This window comes from Canis lupus, chromosome 36 (assembly GCF_048164855.1).
Source record: "Canis lupus baileyi chromosome 36, mCanLup2.hap1, whole genome shotgun sequence".
Lineage (NCBI taxonomy): Eukaryota > Metazoa > Chordata > Mammalia > Carnivora > Canidae > Canis > Canis lupus.
In genome coordinates this window covers 29,414,410-29,432,975 of record NC_132873.1, presented here as the reverse complement: position 1 = coordinate 29,432,975, position 18,566 = coordinate 29,414,410, and the positions used below count along the sequence as shown (strand labels likewise).

The 18,566-nt window shown below is 32.9% G+C and overlaps 1 protein-coding gene across 3 annotated transcripts in view; it reads left to right on the top strand.

Moving 5' to 3' along the window:
• Positions 1 to 18,566, top strand: part of GLS (glutaminase) — a 75,325-nt gene that overhangs the window by 20,641 nt on the left and 36,118 nt on the right. For all 3 annotated transcript variants that reach the window (XM_072812739.1, XM_072812741.1, XM_072812742.1), the window contains exons 6-11: positions 499 to 662; positions 4,084 to 4,142; positions 12,036 to 12,068; positions 12,158 to 12,216; positions 15,305 to 15,371; positions 15,903 to 15,953. In XM_072812739.1, the coding sequence (XP_072668840.1) occupies positions 499 to 662; positions 4,084 to 4,142; positions 12,036 to 12,068; positions 12,158 to 12,216; positions 15,305 to 15,371; positions 15,903 to 15,953 (433 nt within the window). The remainder of the gene's footprint in view (positions 1 to 498; positions 663 to 4,083; positions 4,143 to 12,035; positions 12,069 to 12,157; positions 12,217 to 15,304; positions 15,372 to 15,902; positions 15,954 to 18,566) is intronic.

Below are 18,566 nucleotides of genomic sequence, written 5' to 3'. Positions count from 1 at the left end.
TATTTTGAACAGGACTGGAATGTGGATAGATACGGTTCGTAGGATGAAGCATTTATAGTCAAGGTCTCAGAGCACGGTCACTCTGAGAATGCTATTGAATCCAAACTGAGCTGTTTAAAAACTAACTGGTGTAGCCATGGTTGAAGCTGAGTGAGAAAGTGGTGACTGACTGATTTGTAAAAGGTCCAGTTCATTTTATATGATTGAACACAGGTAGGCATAGGGAGAGCTGTACCCCTCTTGCCCTCTGAGGAAATTTTTCATATTACTTATTTATTTTCTAATTCTGAACCATGTTATTACCTGAGTACCTTTAAGCTTTTGCCCTTTTTGCAGTATTCTTAAAATTTATATTTATTCTTTGATAGCCAAGTAAACTTGTGGTCAAATTATGGGAAAACCTTTGTAAATTAGAATTAAAATGTAAAAATAACTCCAGTTATTCCAACATTTTTTTCTAGTTGATTTTAATTATTTTTTAAATCTACTTTTAAATAGGCATTCTATTGGAGATACCAAAGTTCCATTTTGTCTTCAGTCCTGTGTAAAACCTTTGAAATATGCCATTGCTGTTAATGATCTTGGAACAGAATATGTGCATCGATATGTTGGGAAAGAGCCAAGTGGATTAAGATTCAACAAACTGTTTTTAAATGAAGATGGTAAGAATTATGTAAAAGTTAAAAAAGAAATACCTGATTTTCCTATTTAAGTCTAAGAAGTTTTTAATTTTTTGAAGAAAAAAACACTCATACTTTATTTATTTTCATTTCTCATGGAAATTCTGTGAAACCCATAAACATAGTTTGTTTAATCACCTACTTTAAAAAAAATTTTTTTTGTGGGGTTCTCGTATTATTATTGGAAAGTGAGCTGGGGAGAAGATGGGACAAGGAGTAAGAGTTTCCTTTCACTTCATGACCACACAGAATATTCTGTGGTAAAATCTCTTAGTGTCTGGGATTTGCTATAAAATTGAATTATTTTTGAATTCAGGATACTGTATTGTGAGTATAGCTAGGGAGTGCTGGGTGTGATTATTAACTATATGTTAGTAATTATTGAGGCTGATGGCTACGTGGGTGTTTGTATTCTATTCTACTTTTTGCATATTATATATATTTGAAAACTCCCATCATAAATTTTTATGGTGGCTATGGTTGAAATAATGAGTGTTTTTGCTTTTTCTCTTTAATAACACTTAAAATTTGAAAAAAAAATCCTGCATTAAATGATTGGATAGCTAACAAGTATTACTACTTAACAGGAATACAAAAGCAAGAGGGGAAGACAACGGTAGTTAGTACTTTTGTTCTGATAGAGTTTTTATTTATTTATTTTAAAAAGATTTTATTCATTTATTTATTAGAACACGAGCAGGGAGGGGACAGGTGGACAGAGAGAAGCAGACCCCCCCACACACACTGGGCAGGGAGCCCAGTGTGGGCTCAATTCCCACTGAGCCACCCAGGTGCCCTGATCTAGTAGAGGTTTTAAATCTAAACACCAACCTATACATTGGTTTCTGTTCAGTCTTTATGACATCTATGTTCCTCATTTTGCGATGAGTTTATAATTCAAAGAAAGTGCGGAAGTCTGTGGTTGCAGTAATGGTTGTGAGAAATATAAATATAGGTTTTGTATTTTTTGTTAGTACTGGATAAAAAATGAAATATGCCTTACACTTACTGTTTTTTACAATGATGTTGTAAGAATGATATTTTCTTAAGGCACGTGGGTATGGCTCAGTTAAGTGTCCACCTCTTGATTTGGCTCAGATAATGATCTCAGGGTCCTGGAATTGAGCCCTTCATGGGTCTCTGAGCTCAGCAGGGAGTCTGCTTGAGATTCTCTGCCTCTCCTTTGCCCCTCCCCAATGTGCTCTCTTTTTTCTCTAAATTAAATGAATCAGCCTCTTAAAAAAAAAGTATTTTCTTGTGCTTTTCTATTTGTTTTGAGAGCAATTATATTTTCTTACCTATTTTACCATAATCTTTCTGTCCTGATACTGCATTTGATTTTATGGAGATCACCCCCCTTGTGATCTCTCTCTTTCAAGTAAAATCTTTTAAAAAATTGAGAAATTTTTAACATTGTTATTGGGACATAGTTCACATGTCATATGATTCACCCATTTAGAGTATATAGTTCAGTGGCTTTTAGTATATTCATAGAGTTGTGCAACCATCACCACAATCCACTTCGGGACACTTTTGTCACCCCAAAAAGATACCCTGTACCGATTAGCAATGAATATCCATTTCTCTCCTACTTCTGGCAATTAGTGATCTAGTTTCTGTCTCTGTAGATTCCTGTTCTGGGGGGACCTGGGTGGCTCAGTCAGTTAAGTATCCAACTCGTAATTTTGGTTCAGGTCATATCTCAGGGTTCTGAGATCCAGCCCTGTGTGCTTAAGTTAAGATTCTTTCTGTCCCTCTGTTCTCCCCCCGCCCACCTCCTGGCTTATGCATGCGTGCACTTGCCCTCTCTCTCTTAAAAATTATTTGGCTCTTCTGGGCATTTTATATAAATAAAATCCTAGGATATTTGGTCTTTTATGACAGGCCTATTTTATTTTTAAAGTACTTGCATGCAGTGGCATGCATCAATACTTCACTTTTTATTTATTTATTCATAAGAGACACAGAGAGAGGCAGAGACCTAGGCAGAGGGAGAAGCAGGCTCCATGCAGGAGCCACATATGGGACTGGATTCCGGAACTCCAGGATCACGCCATGGGTCAAAGGCAGACGCTTAACCGCTCAGCCCCCCAGGCATCCCAGTACTTCACTTTTTCAAAATTGCTGAATAACATTGCACTGTATGGGTAATAATACCACAGTAATAATACCACGTGGTGTACAGCCGATAATCAGTTGGCAGGATGTTTGAATTGTTTTTCTCCTTTTGACTATCATCTATAATGCTTCTGTGGTCAATGGTGTGCAAGTTTTTGTGTGCATATATGTATTTATTTCTTTTTTTTAATGTATTTATTTCTATTCCTATTGGGTATATACCTGGTAAATGAAATTGCTGGGTCACATGGAAACTTGAACAGTTGAAGAACTGTCAGGCTGTTTTCCAGAGGTCAGAGCTATTTAGTTATAGGTTCATCTTACAGAAGATACCTTGCTTAAAATTTAAGAAACTAATAATGTAGTAGTGACATAGTGAATTCTGCTGGATTTGTCAAGTTAGATATGAACTTGTTCCCTCCAAAATAAATCACTACCACAAACAAATGAGGAATTTTGCTATCAGATAACTGTTTTCAGTGTCCTGAGAGGTTCATTTGGTGTTTGTGCCATGCCATGAATGATAATGCAATCAGTTGAGATTTGAAATTCTATTTATTTTAAGAATAGGATAGGAAAAAAGATATGATTTTGGATGAACTTAAATTCAAGTAATTTTTAAAGTAAATACATCTTCATTGTCAGGGAGTATGGAAAGAATAGAGAATATAATTTAAATCCCCTGTAATATTTTTATCATAGGTATATCCCTTTATAGTGTTCATGTTTTCTTTATCTACATGGGTAAATACATAAAAAAAGAAAGCACTTTAAAAAGCAAAAATGGTTTCATATTAGATGTGCTTATTTTCAAGGTTAATTTTTAATAGTAATATTTGAGTGTTTAAGGGTGTGCCATATACATTTAAGCATTTTATATGTTTTAATTAATTCAAGCATTAGGACTCGCTCAAGTGTTGGTGCTATTTATTACTCCCAATATAGAGTGGGGAGATTGAAGCACAGGGAAATTCATTTACTTTCCCAAGGTCAAATAGCTAGTAAATGTGATAGAGTTAGGAAATTTCGATGTAGTATTATACTACTATTCACTGTCTTTCAGTACATGAGTCTTTGTTTTCCTGTATAATTATTACAGAAGTATATTACTGGTTTGACAAGTAAATGACTTCAGTGCATTCTTCTACCCTCTCTTCCCCCCAAAAAATAACTGTAACAGTATTTTACATAAGGAAAATAGATATATGTTCACGGGAAATACTTGTGCACTACAGAAAATGATATCAAGTATTTAAAATAATGCTATCATTTTTATATTTTGCAGATAAGCCACACAATCCTATGGTAAATGCTGGAGCAATTGTTGTGACTTCATTAATAAAGGTAAAATGTTGACAATTCCTTTTAACCTAGTAAGTTTTTAAAAATGAGACATAAAGATGAATCTTGGAATATTTATGTAGAATTGTGAAAAATTTTGGTGTTAAAAAAATTAATCTTATGGTATAAAACTAAATTCCTACTTATTTAAAAATAAATGTAATTTCAAAGTCAAAATTAAAAACAGATGACTCATTCTAAGTGTTACTCATTTACTCTTGACCTGAGGATCTGGCAAAAATTCAAAAAGAAGTCTCTGCTGACCAATAGGCACAGAGGTTATTCTTCCTAAAGTTTGGATATTTTTTTCTTCCTTCTCCTTTTGGTTCTTTGAAAATGAACAGATGTAAACGCAAGTAGAAGCATTTTATTGTTAACTTTGTCATTAGCATATGTAGGAACAAATATTCTGGTACTTTGTCTTAAAACAAAGTACATTTACCCTTGAATATCTGAAGTCCTTTCTACTCTAAGGAACTACATTCATGATTTTCATTTGAACTTGTTTCATTTGTTTTGCTTATTATCATAACTAAAATAAGTAAGACTTACTCCAATTATTAAGTTCTATTATTTTTCTTATGCTTTGTTTCACATTGTGTGTTTTGATTGTTTTAGTGTCTGGTTTTCCTTAATAATTGGAAACTCTAATGTTGTTTGGAATAAATATTTGAAAATGATTCAGTTGTATGATACTATTTAGATTTTTAATTTCTAATTATAAATTCATTTGTTCAAATAAATTTCATTTATGTTTAGAACATTTATATACTTTCTTCAGTAAATCTGTGCCTACCTTTTCCAAGCATGAAAAAAACCTAATTACATACATTAGTGAGGATGGGATTCCCTGATTACACAAAGGATGTTTGGATATAAATTACACCCTTGGCCCAATTAATAAAGATTTAGCTAATTTGTATACTAGAAATTCTCTCTTTCATGAATTTTAGATGTTCATGAGAAAAGGCTTTAAAATGGAAGACTACTACCATAAGAATTATATATGTTGTTATTTTAGGGCAAATACTTTGTTACATCTAGCTGTTCATGACTGTTATACTTCAGATAAAAGTTGTGAGTTTGAGGTGAAAGAATATTTGTTTATTGTAGAAAATTATGATACAGATCTGTGCTAGGCAGTCCTTCCTTCAGTCCTTGCCTTGTAGTGTGAGGTGGACACAAGTATAAATGGGTCCTTACAGTGAAATTTAGTAAACATTGCGATGAGAGAAAAGTCTCATTAATTACTGTTTAGATTTGAACAAGTAGTAAATTAGAGGTGAGGAAAATTATGATACTACAACCTATATATTAGTGCTTGATGAGAAAACTACTAGAATGGTTCCAGACCTTTTTTACCTTTTTTGGGTCTTCCCAGAAAAATGTTCATGTATAATGATTTTATATAAACTTTAAGGAGTTCACAGACCCTTTGAAGCTGATCCGTCATCTTATACTGGAGAAAGAGTAACGTAGCACACCAATACTATTTTCAGGAAAGGGTATTTATAGATGATTTTAAAAAGCCTTCCTTAACTGCATGCAATTAAACATCTTTTGTTTATATGGGTTTCATATACTCTGCTGAAATGCTGCATGTGAGAAATGCATGTCTGGTCATATCACACCATCACTTCATCAGTTTCACTTCCCATGTTCAGTCAGGAGCCATAAAAGTCACATGGAGCCACATTAACATAAACACAGACAGTGAAAGAAATACGTATACACAACATAAGTGTGGTTCAGTGTTCCAACAGTGCAAAAATTTAACTGAGTCATCTGGTATTTATAAATTTGATCAGTGATTTTATTTTTATTTTTTTATTTTTTATTTTTTTTTAGTGATTTTAAATATATAAACATTTTTAATTTACTGGCACAGTTGAAAAATGAGGCTTTGGGATATAGTTTATTTTTAAGGTCACTTTCTTGGAATTTTTGTTTTGTTTTTAGAAGTGTTTCACAAGTTTCTTTTTCTTAAATGACGTTCATCCTAAGTGTTGGAGGGGTAAGCTTCATCTCCCTCTGTAAAACTGACTGCCCTAGAACATAACACTTTCTTTAGGCTGTTTTAAAAAAATTCAGAACTCCTCTAAAAATTTGTATGTGATCTGTGCAAGTTGTATGATCACGTATTTATGAATTGGTAATCGAAATTGAGGTAACAAAACCGTAGCGAGAAGGGTCTTCAAGTCCAGCCTTCTTACTTTACACAGATGCAGTGAGAAACTGAGCCTTAGGGACTGACAGCAAGTAGAGCCAGGCTTGAGCTAAATCTGATTTGTTTGTTCTTCATTAGAATCCGCTGTGCATATTTAATGTAGGTGTTTGCTGTTTCTCTAGATGACATCCTTGTCTTACCCAGCATGGTTATATTGTCCAAAAAGCAGAAATTTTATTTTCTTTATTTTAACTTGTACAAAAGATAACAATTTATTGGCTTAAAAGTCACATCTGATTTTTAGTGGGTGTAATATGGCATTCTTTGGACATTAGTCAGTCCCTACTATCTGTAAGGAACTACCCCTTTTCTCAAGGAGCTTGCATTTGAGTACACAAAGCGTGGATATATTTTACCATGGCTAACTAGATGTGAATTTTGTTTAGCTCTTTGAGTTAATGACCTTAAGGCTATTTTTTCTTTCAAACTTCAACTTTATTTAATGCTATCAAAACATTCTCTTCATGTTATTAGTCTTCTCCCATCCCCCCCCAAAAATTAAGTAGAGTCTTTAGTAAGACTCTTTATTTCTTAATTTTGTAGTATTGATATTTTTTCCTTGTAGGATTGGAGGTGATCCTCAGGAAATGGGGGAAGAGGCAGAGCAAATGTTCAAAAGGATTAGCAGATTGTGGAAAAAAAGGAGGATTTGGACAGAAGGAACCTGTTGCATAAATTCTTAACTACTAAACTTGTAGGAAAACTCCAAAATTTTAAATTTTAAACAAAGCTTATATAGGTAAATACCTTCAAAAAAACCAAATGTCATTTTGTACTTAAAATGCACATAATTTTAAAACTATAAACTATCCTTTCTTTTTCTTTGTGGTAACTATTAAGTTTAAAAGAATACTTTTTGATGCAGTTTGTTTTATATGATGATATGGTTGCTTGATTTAAAGGGAAGAGTAAAAAATTTAAAAGCACAGTTAACTCTGGATGAAATAGTATACATACATATTTTTTTTTCTTTGCAGTGGTAAAGCTACCTAGTTTTAGTTTAAAAGTTAAGATTTCCGGATGACTTCAGGATTAGGGTGGGAAAATGAGGACAACATATTACAAGATAATTGCTATACTTCTGCCTTTTTATTTTGAAGATAAAGAATAAATTTCATTGTCTTCTCTGCTTCTGTCTCTCTTTATTCTAGTGGTAGTTTCCAGTTTTTGTCTTTTGAAGAAGCTCAATTTTATTTTTACATCAGAACTATTTTTAAATTTAAAAAAATCAGACTTTCTCTTTTTAAAAGACAGTTTAATCTTACTCCATGAAAATAAGATGAGTTTAGTTTGTATGTATGTATATAATGCTCAGTTTGGTTATGTTAGCAGTAACCTGTTGGATGCACTTAAGCCACACTTTTAAGTGGTTTGTGGCTCTGGGGAGAACTGGCTGATGCCTTTCGACTTAGTGATTTTATTGTTACTGTTTTATTTACTCCATGTTTATGTCAGTTGAATTGTTTGAGTTTTTTTTAATGAAAGGCAGATGATTCATTGCCAACAGAGTTCACTTTTCCCTTTATATTTAGGATTAATCTATAAAATACTACATTTAGAACCTTATTTTTTACCTGTAATATCTATTTTAAGTTTTCCAAGTATTTTTTAGCTTTAAGGCATTTTCTGTGGCAAGATTAAACTAAGAGTAATTCTATAAAATCATTTTTGGTTACTTCTTCTTGCCTCTTTTTTATGCCTCTTTCCTGTGTGATCTCTAATTTTCAGTTGGCTTTTACACTCCATACTTTATGAATGGAATCAAGTGATTTCTTTACAAACTAAATGATTAATGCACTGACTTCAAATGAATCATTTTTTATTTTATTAGATGTTCCTGTTGACTGTAATATTTTCACCAATGTTTTAATGTAAAATACATAATTCAGTTTAGGAGTATGTTGTAAAAAGCTATAAAAACACTCCAGTATATTTATATTAATTTTTTGAACAGCCAATGTTCACAAGTCTCTGCCTTTTTATCACTTTTTCTTTCATAAAGTTTTTTTCAGTGAAATGGAAATTCTTTAACTTGGTGTAGGTATGTTTACGGAGAAATTAATTTGTATGATTTTCCAGTCTCCGGATCTAATTACTACCCTTTTCAAACAAAATGTGCTTTGCTTTTTAAAAGTCATTTGATCTCCAGGATCCTGTAAGTCTTCTTTAACATATGAAAATCCTTTTAGAAATGTCCTTTATCTCTACTCCTCCAATTTAAATGTATATATAATCAGTCATTCCTTACAATCACAGTGCAGCTCATTCTGCCCATTGGTCCTTGCTCTAATACACACTTTTTCATACAAAAAATAAAAATCATTTAGAATAAAAATAAAAATAAATAAAAATCTTTTGGCAAATGGATTTGATAAATCATTTGGTAAATATATTTGCTCCAATTTATTTTTTTAAGCTTTTCTACTGTACTTACTATTTATCACTATAACTTTTTCTAAGATTAAAATAACATCTTTTTTTAAAAAAAAAATTTATTCATGAGAGACAGAGAAAGAGAGGCAGGCAGAGACACAGGCAGAGGGAGAAGCAGGCTCCAGGCAGGGAGCCCAATGTGGGACTTGATCCTGGGACTCCAGGATCACACCCTGGGCTGAAGGCGGCGCTAAACCACTGAGCCACCCGGGCTGCCCCTAAAATAACATATCTAATAATGGTTGTACAGTGATTTAAAACTGGGATAAATGTATCCCTGGTTATGGGAATTTTTTTCCAAGAGATAAAGGGGCATTTGATAGTTTTAAGACTATCAGTTTCCAAATCTCAGTTTCCATGTGTGTCTTTTTTAAAATTAGTCTATCATTGGTCCAAATTTCCTCCCATTTTTCATAAAAAGGCATACTTCTCATATGTCCCAAATTTTACTATGGTGCACTGCTTCAGGTTGTAAAAACCTCTGGGGCAACAATAGAAGAGAACACTTTTGAATTAGAGTCAGTGGTATTGAGGATATGAATCATAACGAGGGGAAAAAGCTCTCTGGTACTAGGTTGTTTTAGGTCTTTGGTTTCAAGAAAATGGACGGAGGATCTAATCAAGTTGTTAGAGCATTATAATTTCTAAGGATGGATTACTGTGTGACTTTTATATGTAATATGGTAGATATGTAAAGAACTGAGTGGTATTGCTATAACAAAACCCTTTCTATTTCTATCCAATTCTGTTTCAACAAGATTTCTCAACTCACACATCTGTCAAAATTTTAAATAGATTTATTTCCTTATTCTAGCAGTAGAAAATAATTTACTTATACGTGAACTAATTAAAAATCAATTACTATGTCAAAGAGAAAAATATATTCTAAAGTAACCATTGTAAGTTAACACGAGACATTAACATTTTTTCTTTAACTTTTTATGAAATATTTCAAACATACAAAATAAACATGATAGTGGAACTAGCCCCCATTTACCTGGCTTCTGATTTTCATAACCTCTTTTCCTCTACCCCTCTGTACCCTACTATTAGATAATGATAATGGATATTTTTTTACAGTTTATATTTTTGCTTATGGGGGGGGGTTTACTCTAGTTAATTTTGTAATGTGTGCTTTTTTTTCCTAATGTTATGCAAATAAACTTTATACAGTATTTTTTTAGGAATTACAATAACTTGACATTTTGTAATGATTATTAAAGCCCACATATCCCTGAGGTACACAGAATCTTCCCAAGAGATAATGGGGGCAAATATATTTTATTGACTTGAGTTAAATACTATTTTCAGAGTAGATAGTAAGAACAAACGTTAATCAAGTGCTTTCACATTTAAATTTTGGGGCGAGACCTTCTTGGGTCAAGAAAAATCAGTTAAACACTTTATTTTGCTTGTTTATATAATCTGCCTAGGACATTTCAAGTAGCTTATCCAAAATGTTATATAATGATTGACATTAGTAAATATCAATTGTTTTTAAAGACAGCATAGAAGCAAAATTTAATTGTGCTTTAATGTAGAAAGTTACAAAGTAGACCAAGCATGTGCCCATAGCCTGGAGTTGAAACAGTTTTTTTTTTTTCTTTTTATTAACCATGACAGCTAAATAAAGAAAATTTGTATTTGTTCTGTAGGGCACAGTTTAGGTCAGAGAATGAAAGTTCAGTATAACTTGTTTATTTTACATTGATTAATTGTATAATGGTAATTATCCATGTAACATCCCAATACAAATGCTGAGATCCTTTTCCAAAAGAGTTGCTTCTTCTTTTTTTTTTTTTTCTTTTTCAAAGGTTAAAAAGGTTTTTGTGGTTTAAATGTTGTTACATATTTTACAGCATTAGGATCTATGGAATATTTTGACAACTGCAACAGTTCAATGAAGTTGGTAATTTCTTCTTTTAATTATTTTTCATTGAACAGCTTTGGAGTTACATTTCTACATTTTGAATTCTGGTGTATTATAAGGAAAGAAAACTTAAAATATGTCAAAGGGTACTTTAGAGAAAATACATAGATAGTGATTACAATATGGCGGTAGCTAAATTATTTTTACCTTGTTTAAGCTTTGCTAATGCCTAATTTTGATGATACAGTCTGTTCTTTGCAGCTACTGATTGTATATGTGATTGACATCCTTTCTTAAATAAGTTGATTTGTAAGGTTTCACAGATCAGTCACATTCCAGTCCATTTGTAAAGTGGATGAACCTGGCTTTATTCAGTTAAATAAGTCTCTGGTACAGTTTTCCCCCTCATAATAAAATTTTAAAATGTAATGTTTTGGAATTTTTGAGAGCTAAGAAATTTGTTTTTAAATTTTTAGTTGTCAAATTTTATTTTAAGCCTGTTTTAAAAATTAGAGATGTATTGTTTCTATTGGGTGCACATCACCAATTAATACGTTTGATTTCAGATCTACATCTTACTGCTTTGTAAACTTCGCCGAGGTAAAATGAAACCATTTGGCTACTTGAACTGATCTACGATACATAGGTTTTTCCTATTGACATTTGCAGTAGCTAACATGTCAGAAATAGAAGTGATGAAACAATACATCTTCCATGCTTTGAATTGGCATAATGCTAAATTCATATGTAGCTAATTTTTTAGAGACTGCGGAATATATATTTTTTTAGTTCAAGTATTGTTAAAACAAATGAGATATTAAAGGTAGAGCTTTCTTTACACTAGCAAAATGTATTCAGAATGTTTGCATATACTAGAATTATAAAAGATTAGTTTTGCAACATAACTCATTCTTCTAACTCTAATGCTGGTTTAAGGTTATTTTAAAAATATGAGTAGATTGTTCTTAATTGAAAACCATAATTTATAAATACTCAATTCTTTTCTAAGGGTGAAACTTTATTTTAAGTTTTTTTCTAAATATGAAATTAAATGACGTTCTAGAATATTTTATGTTGTCATGAAAGATAAGGGAATTTGGGGTAACTAAAATTTTTTAACTTTGGGTTGGGTAAAGATACTTAAAATAAAGCATTCCCTTCCATTATCAACATATTGGTGTTAATGAACATGTAAAAAGTTTATGTAAATATTAAATTATTGTAGAAGTATTTCCTAGTCTTAAAAGTACTAATGCACAGTATATTAATTATAATGATAGCACTTTGAAATTTTGATATTATATTCACTTAAAACTTAACTGTGGGGTGATATCTATATTAATATATTTGTCTCATTTCTTTGCAGCAAGGAGTGAATAATGCTGAAAAATTTGACTATGTAAGTGTAACATGGAATTGTTTTCAAACTGTATTTATATTCCTTATTTATTTGTTTTTTGACTAATACTTTCTAATTTTGGTTTATAGGTGATGCAGTTTTTGAATAAGATGGCTGGCAATGAATATGTTGGATTCAGTAATGCAACGTGAGTCTGATTTGTGACATACGGTTTTTATAAATAGGCCAAGCCTCTTTAACAAAAATATCTGGATTATAGAATTTTATTTTAAATACTGTTTTGTCCCTCCTCTCTCCTTCCCTTTTCCCCTCCCTCTATATTATAATACACAGTATACTTAGAATTCATCTATTTTCCTTTGTTGGTCCTAGAGCTTACTTCAGTGAATAAATACTTAAAATTTGGTCATTAGAGGGAAATTAATTCTAAATTACCTGAGGGAGAACCCTTAAATGCTTTTCAGTAGTTTTGATAAACTTCTTGTGAGTAATTATAGAATTAGAAGGGACCCCAACTTTACATTAAATTAGTGATATTTAGTTTTCTCTTTGTACTACATCTCTTACTTCTCTCTTTTTTTAAAGATTTTATTTATTTATTTTGAGAAGGAGCAAGCCAATGTGCCTGAGTTGGGGGAGGGGAATGCAGAGAGAGAAGGACAAGCTGACTCCAAGCTGAGTTGTGGAGCCTGAAACCGGGCTCCATCCCTAGACCCTGAGATCATGACCTGGCTGAAACCAAGAAAGCAGAGACTTAACTGACTGAGCTACCCAGGCACCCCTATCTTACCTGTCCTTGGCTAATGACTTTCACCCCAATTTTTTATTTTGAAATTTGCCAGTCTACAGAAAAGTTGAAAGAATAAGCAATGAATATTTGGATATCTTTCACCCATATTTTCTTTTTTTTTTTTTTTCACCCATATTTTCTTTTTTTTTTTTTTTTTTTTCACCCATATTTTCTGATTAATATTTTGTCTCATCTGCTTTTCCTTAAACTCTTTAAACAGAGGCATTTAAAAACGTGTATCTCTCTGTATATGTACATATATGTAAATATACATGTAAGTGGTAGATTTTTTTTTCCTGAAATAATAGAAATAGTTACCATAATATTTCACTCTTAAATAACTCAACATGTGTATTCTAGGAATAAGGATATTCTACAGAACCACAATACTGTCAACATACTTAAGATCATAAACATTAATTTAAAAGTACCATTAATATGTAAATGTCCTCAATTGTCCCCTAATTGCCTATTCTGGCCTTTTTTCCCCAGGAATTAATCAAAGCTCATGCAATACATTTATGTCTTTTTTGCTTTATTAAAATAGAAGAGTTCCCCTGCCCTACACCCTTGCTTTATAAAATTTTATTAAATGGCTTTCTTTCAGGAGTGCCAATCACTTGTCTTACAAAGCAGGAATTAACTCACTTTCTGTGAAGGACCAGAGAGTGAATCTATTAGACTTGTGGGCTATATAGACTCTGTGTTGCAGCTACTTGTTCTACTGTTTTAATAGGAAAGCAGCCAGAGACCATATGAGATGGTGTTCCAAAAAACTATTTATAAAAATAGGCAGCATCTGCCCCATGGGCTATAGTGGATATTCATTCCCCATGTTGAGTAGGTCTGGTTGTTTCCTATGGTTAAAGTTTAAACAGTTTTGACATGAATACTAACCGGGTAATACTTTGTACTACATGTTTCAGGAGGGGAAAAGTTTCAGGTTTGTCTCCCAACTTTTATTCATCAGCTTAAGTATCTTTTCTAGGAAGTTTTTCATGAATCTCATCTCACTTCTCTTATGTGCTCTCATATTACCATATTTAATTGTGCTTAATCTATTTCTCTCTGCCTTATCACCACTATTAGATTCTGATCTTCTTTATACCTGGATAGAATATGTTCCAGTTCACACTTGTATTTCTGTTATTTGGCAGATAATAGACACTTGATATGGTGTTTGATGAACAGAGCTATATGCTAGGTGCTGTGATAATTGCTGAGTAGTTAGTACATTATGTTGATTTTTTTTTTTTTAGGTATGGCAAGTTGACAAGTTTATTTTCAAGAGCTTTTCTACATCCAGCATTGTTTTTCTAACCAGAGGAACCTTAAAATGCATAGTTAGGTGGGACTGCCACCTCCCACTCCATGATCAGCCATACAGAGTGTCATGCTCAGCTCTTTTGTCAGCAGCCATCTAGACCCTTGTAGGTTGATTTCTTAAATGTACTACCAATGAATTAAATTAAAACTTACTCTCTTTCTTCTCAAACTCCTCTTTGTTCCAGGTTCCCATCAGTTGGTATCACGATCCTTTCAGTAGACTGCATTAAAAATCTAGACTTTTGTACCAGACTTCATTCACCCTGTTTCTCCTCTTTCCCATCAGGTTTGAAGACTTGCCAAACTATTCTCGTGTTTGATCATACATCTCCTTCCATTCCTATCATCACTACCTAAGTTTAGGCTTTTGGTGGCTCTTTACTACTCTAGTCTCCTAGTAACATCACTCATCCTTTCTTTTTTTTCCCTTTCCCAAATGATGTCATATTTCTTCTTCTAAAATGCAGTTCTGACGAGATAATTTGATTGAAAGCCCTTAAGCTTTCATTTTGTTGGCAATCAGGAGCAATTTTTAGCATCTATTAGTCTTGATAATGTCCTAGTCCCCTTTGCTAGTTTGATGTTTCTCCACTCTTCTCCATGAACCCTATTTTCCAGATACGTCAGAATATGTGTCATTCTATTCAGTGAAGTCCTGCCTTTTATACTTGTAACTTTGTTTATGCTGCATGGAATTTGCCACTACCTAGGCTTACCCCTGAGATCTGTTAATCCAACAAATGACTAAAGGCCCATTTCATGTATCCCTCTCTCAGTGAAATTTCCATGGATTCCCTCAGTTGGAATTAATTATTGTACTTTTGGAGGATCCAGAAGATGTTGCAACTTTTTAGTATATTGTTTAATAGTGGAATATTTAATAATTTTTAAATTAGCTTCTTTATTCACAAAATGTGAAGACTTCAAAGAGCCTTAGATCATTTAAGTCCTTTTACAGCTGAGGAATTTAAGACTGAAAGAATTGTCACTTAAATGACTTCCCCAAGACACATAGCCTATTGACAGAACTGGGACTGGAACCCAGAAGTCTTGACTCTTAGATCAGTGTTCTTTTTACTGTACTTTGCTATACAAATTAAACTACGGTATAGTCATACTCTTACAGAAAATAAATAAAGCTATTTTCTTTTCCTCCTAGGTTTCAGTCTGAAAGAGAAAGTGGAGATAGAAATTTTGCAATAGGATATTACCTGAAAGAAAAAAAGGTTTTTGAATTTTTGTTTCTATTTTAACTTATTTTATTAAATAAAACATATAAAGATGTATGTTAAGAACTCAACAATAGCTTTTAAGCAACTTACTACTCTTTAAGGTGCAGAAGTTTTTACAAGACACCCTTGAGTTAATGGTATCAAAATGTTAATATTAAATTGATTTGCTATCTGGCATTCAAGTATTTGACTAGTTATATTAATGCAAGTTTTGCTTAAGGATTAGCCCATTTTTTCAAAAGTGTAATGCCAGACTTTGCTGATTATAGTTACTTTTTAAATTTTAAGAGGGTAGTCCAGTAATTTAATTTATAAATTATGAATCAGCATATCATTGTTAAACTAGTATCTAGAAATCTGTATGTGATATAGTTTTACTTTATCATTCTTCATATTTCACACTTATACTCTTTTATAGATTATGTGCTGTTTTCTCAAGATGAAATATTTGTGTACATTTTAAATTTAATCTTTATGTTTTATGTGCGTATATTCTTATTTTTAATTGTCTTTTTGTTTTTCCAGTGTTTTCCAGAAGGCACAGACATGGTTGGTATATTAGACTTCTATTTCCAGGTAACTTACTTTAACTCTCTTTGAATTAGAAGTGAGTCTGTGACATTTTGCAGAATATAGGTGTCTGTGAAATCATGGCTCCAGCTTAAGACAAATACATTTATCATTGACATTCAAAAAGAAAAGCCTTCATGAAAGACAATTTCATGTCTTTTTCTCCTAAAATATATTATGCCTCAAGATATAGGGAAAGTTTTTTTCTATACAAACATTATATTAAAACAACAACAACAACAAACATTATATTTAAGAAGTGTCAAAAATGATGTGTAACTCCAGAAATTGGCTTATCCTTATTATGACTAAGTTGATTTCTTAACTTTTCAATATTGTTTGGAGGATTTTTTTTTTTATCAGAGGGTTCATAGCATCTTAAAGTAGTTTTTCTTTCAGTTAATTCATTTTTGCAGTATCATATGATGGGTTTTTTCTAAGTTAAAGTAGCTCTCTACATTCAGGAAGGAGGTGGGCCACTCCCATAGATTGCTGTGGTTATAGAACTCACTTATGTTTTGTGGGTTTTTTTAAGATTTTAATTTATTTGGGAGAGAGACCGAGCATGAGTGGGGATGGAGGAGCAGAGAGAGAGAGGGAGAAGTAGGCTCCCCACTGAGCAGGGAGCCCAATGTGGGGCCTCCATCCCAGGATGGATCATGACCTGAGCTGAAGACAGAAGCTTAACCAACGGAGTCACCTAGGTGCTCCAGAACTCAGTTTTAAATAGCCTCCCTGGACATCCCTCTTTTCTCCTTGTGTTTTCAGTTCAGTTCATTCAGTTCATTATTAAATCTGTAATTTAATAAATTGGTGCCTCTGATGGACCAATTTAAACTACGTAGTAACTAATTAATTAGTATCGATTTCTAGTTAACCTTACATTTGTCTGTCTTTACTTTTAAAGAAGTACTTGAATTTCAATTTTGTAATAATCTTAAAAAATATATAGGAGAGGTTGATAATGAAATAGATTTTGATGGCAGTTTTTCACCTGCTGATGTGAAGAACTGTGAGTCAAGAATACAGGCTATTCATATAAATTCAAGGCCTAATCTGGCCACTTTTTAGCCATATGACCTAATTTCAGTTACTTAGACCTAGTTTGATTATGTGTAGCACATGCTTGTCCTAACATTCTGCATTACCTTGAAGACAACCTGAGTTAATGTGTGTGAAATTTCTTTGAAGCTATAAAGTGTTAAATAAAATATAGCATCATAGTTACTTTTATCCTGTAGCCCTTATTTTTCCTCCAGCCCATATGAATTTCTTCTATACAGATAATGTTTCTTTTCCTTTGGTATACATACTTTGGCTGTTACAGCCTAGATGCTACTAATGTGAAATGTCTGCACTTCTGGGCAAAAGTCAAGAGAAGGCCATAGAAGCCTTATATTTTTGGAGAAGGGCTGTATGTAATTGAACATTCGTCAGGGTATCAGGAAGTGCTCTCAAATTGGGATTTGTCAAATTAGTATATCATCTTATGACAAACAAAATTCCAATTAATACTAAGTATAGGGGATCCCTGGGTGGCGCAGCGGTTTAGCGCCTGCCTTTGGCTCAGGGCGCGATCCTGGAGCCCCGGGATCAAATCCCACGTCGGGCTCCCGGTGCATGGAGCCTGCTTCTCCCTCTGCCTATGTCTCTGCCTCTCTCTCTCTCTGTGACTATCATAAATAAATAAAAATTTAAAAAAAATTAAAAAAAAAATACTAAGTATAAATTAGGAAATGATCATAGGAATTTAAATCTTACTGATTTTAGAAAGCCTTTCATGATTAGATCTCCTATAAGTCTTTGCTGTCTGGTTAAGTATAGTAAGTAGGTTTGGTAGTTTTGAAGAAAAAGGGAAGAGATTTTAATATACATAAGCAAAAGTAAAAGCCATAAGTGGTTCCCAGTCAGTTTCCTAATGCTCAGTAGTGAATTAGTTTTCCTTCCTGCTGTTTCCAAACACCTTTGGGCCTCTTGTAAAACTTGCAAGTTGAGAATCCAGTCTTTTCTTCTCCCCTTCTTATCCTCTTTCTCCTCTCCTTCCTCCTCCAGCCCCCACAGTTTTGGATGCTGTTGAGGAAAACTAAAATGGAGCATAATTACTGTTTCAGTTTTATGAGTAAATTTGGATTTGCTATGGTAAACCATGCATTATTTTGCACAATCAAAACTTCGCATTATTTTGATTTTATTTATTTATTTATTTATTTTAAAATATTTTATTTATTCATGAGAGACACAGAGAGAGAGGCAGAGACATAGGCAGAGGGAGGAGCGGGCTCCATGCAGGGAGCCTGATGTGGGACTCGATCCCGGGACTCCAGGATCATGCCCTGGGCCAAAGGCAGGCGCTAAACCACCGAGCCACCCAGGGATCCCCTTGATTACATTTAAATGCAAAATTTTCAAACTGTACTGTACCTGGACTTTGCCTTTTTTAATTCATCATAGTTTATCCATCACCCATAATCAATATCAAATAAATATTTGATTATTAATAAATGGTTTAAAAGGTAGCATTTTGATTTAGGCACACAGAGTATCCAGGCTAGAGCTGTCTTAGAGTTATCTTCCCTTAATTTTTTGCATATTGCTATGTGGAGATGCTGAGCTTTGTTA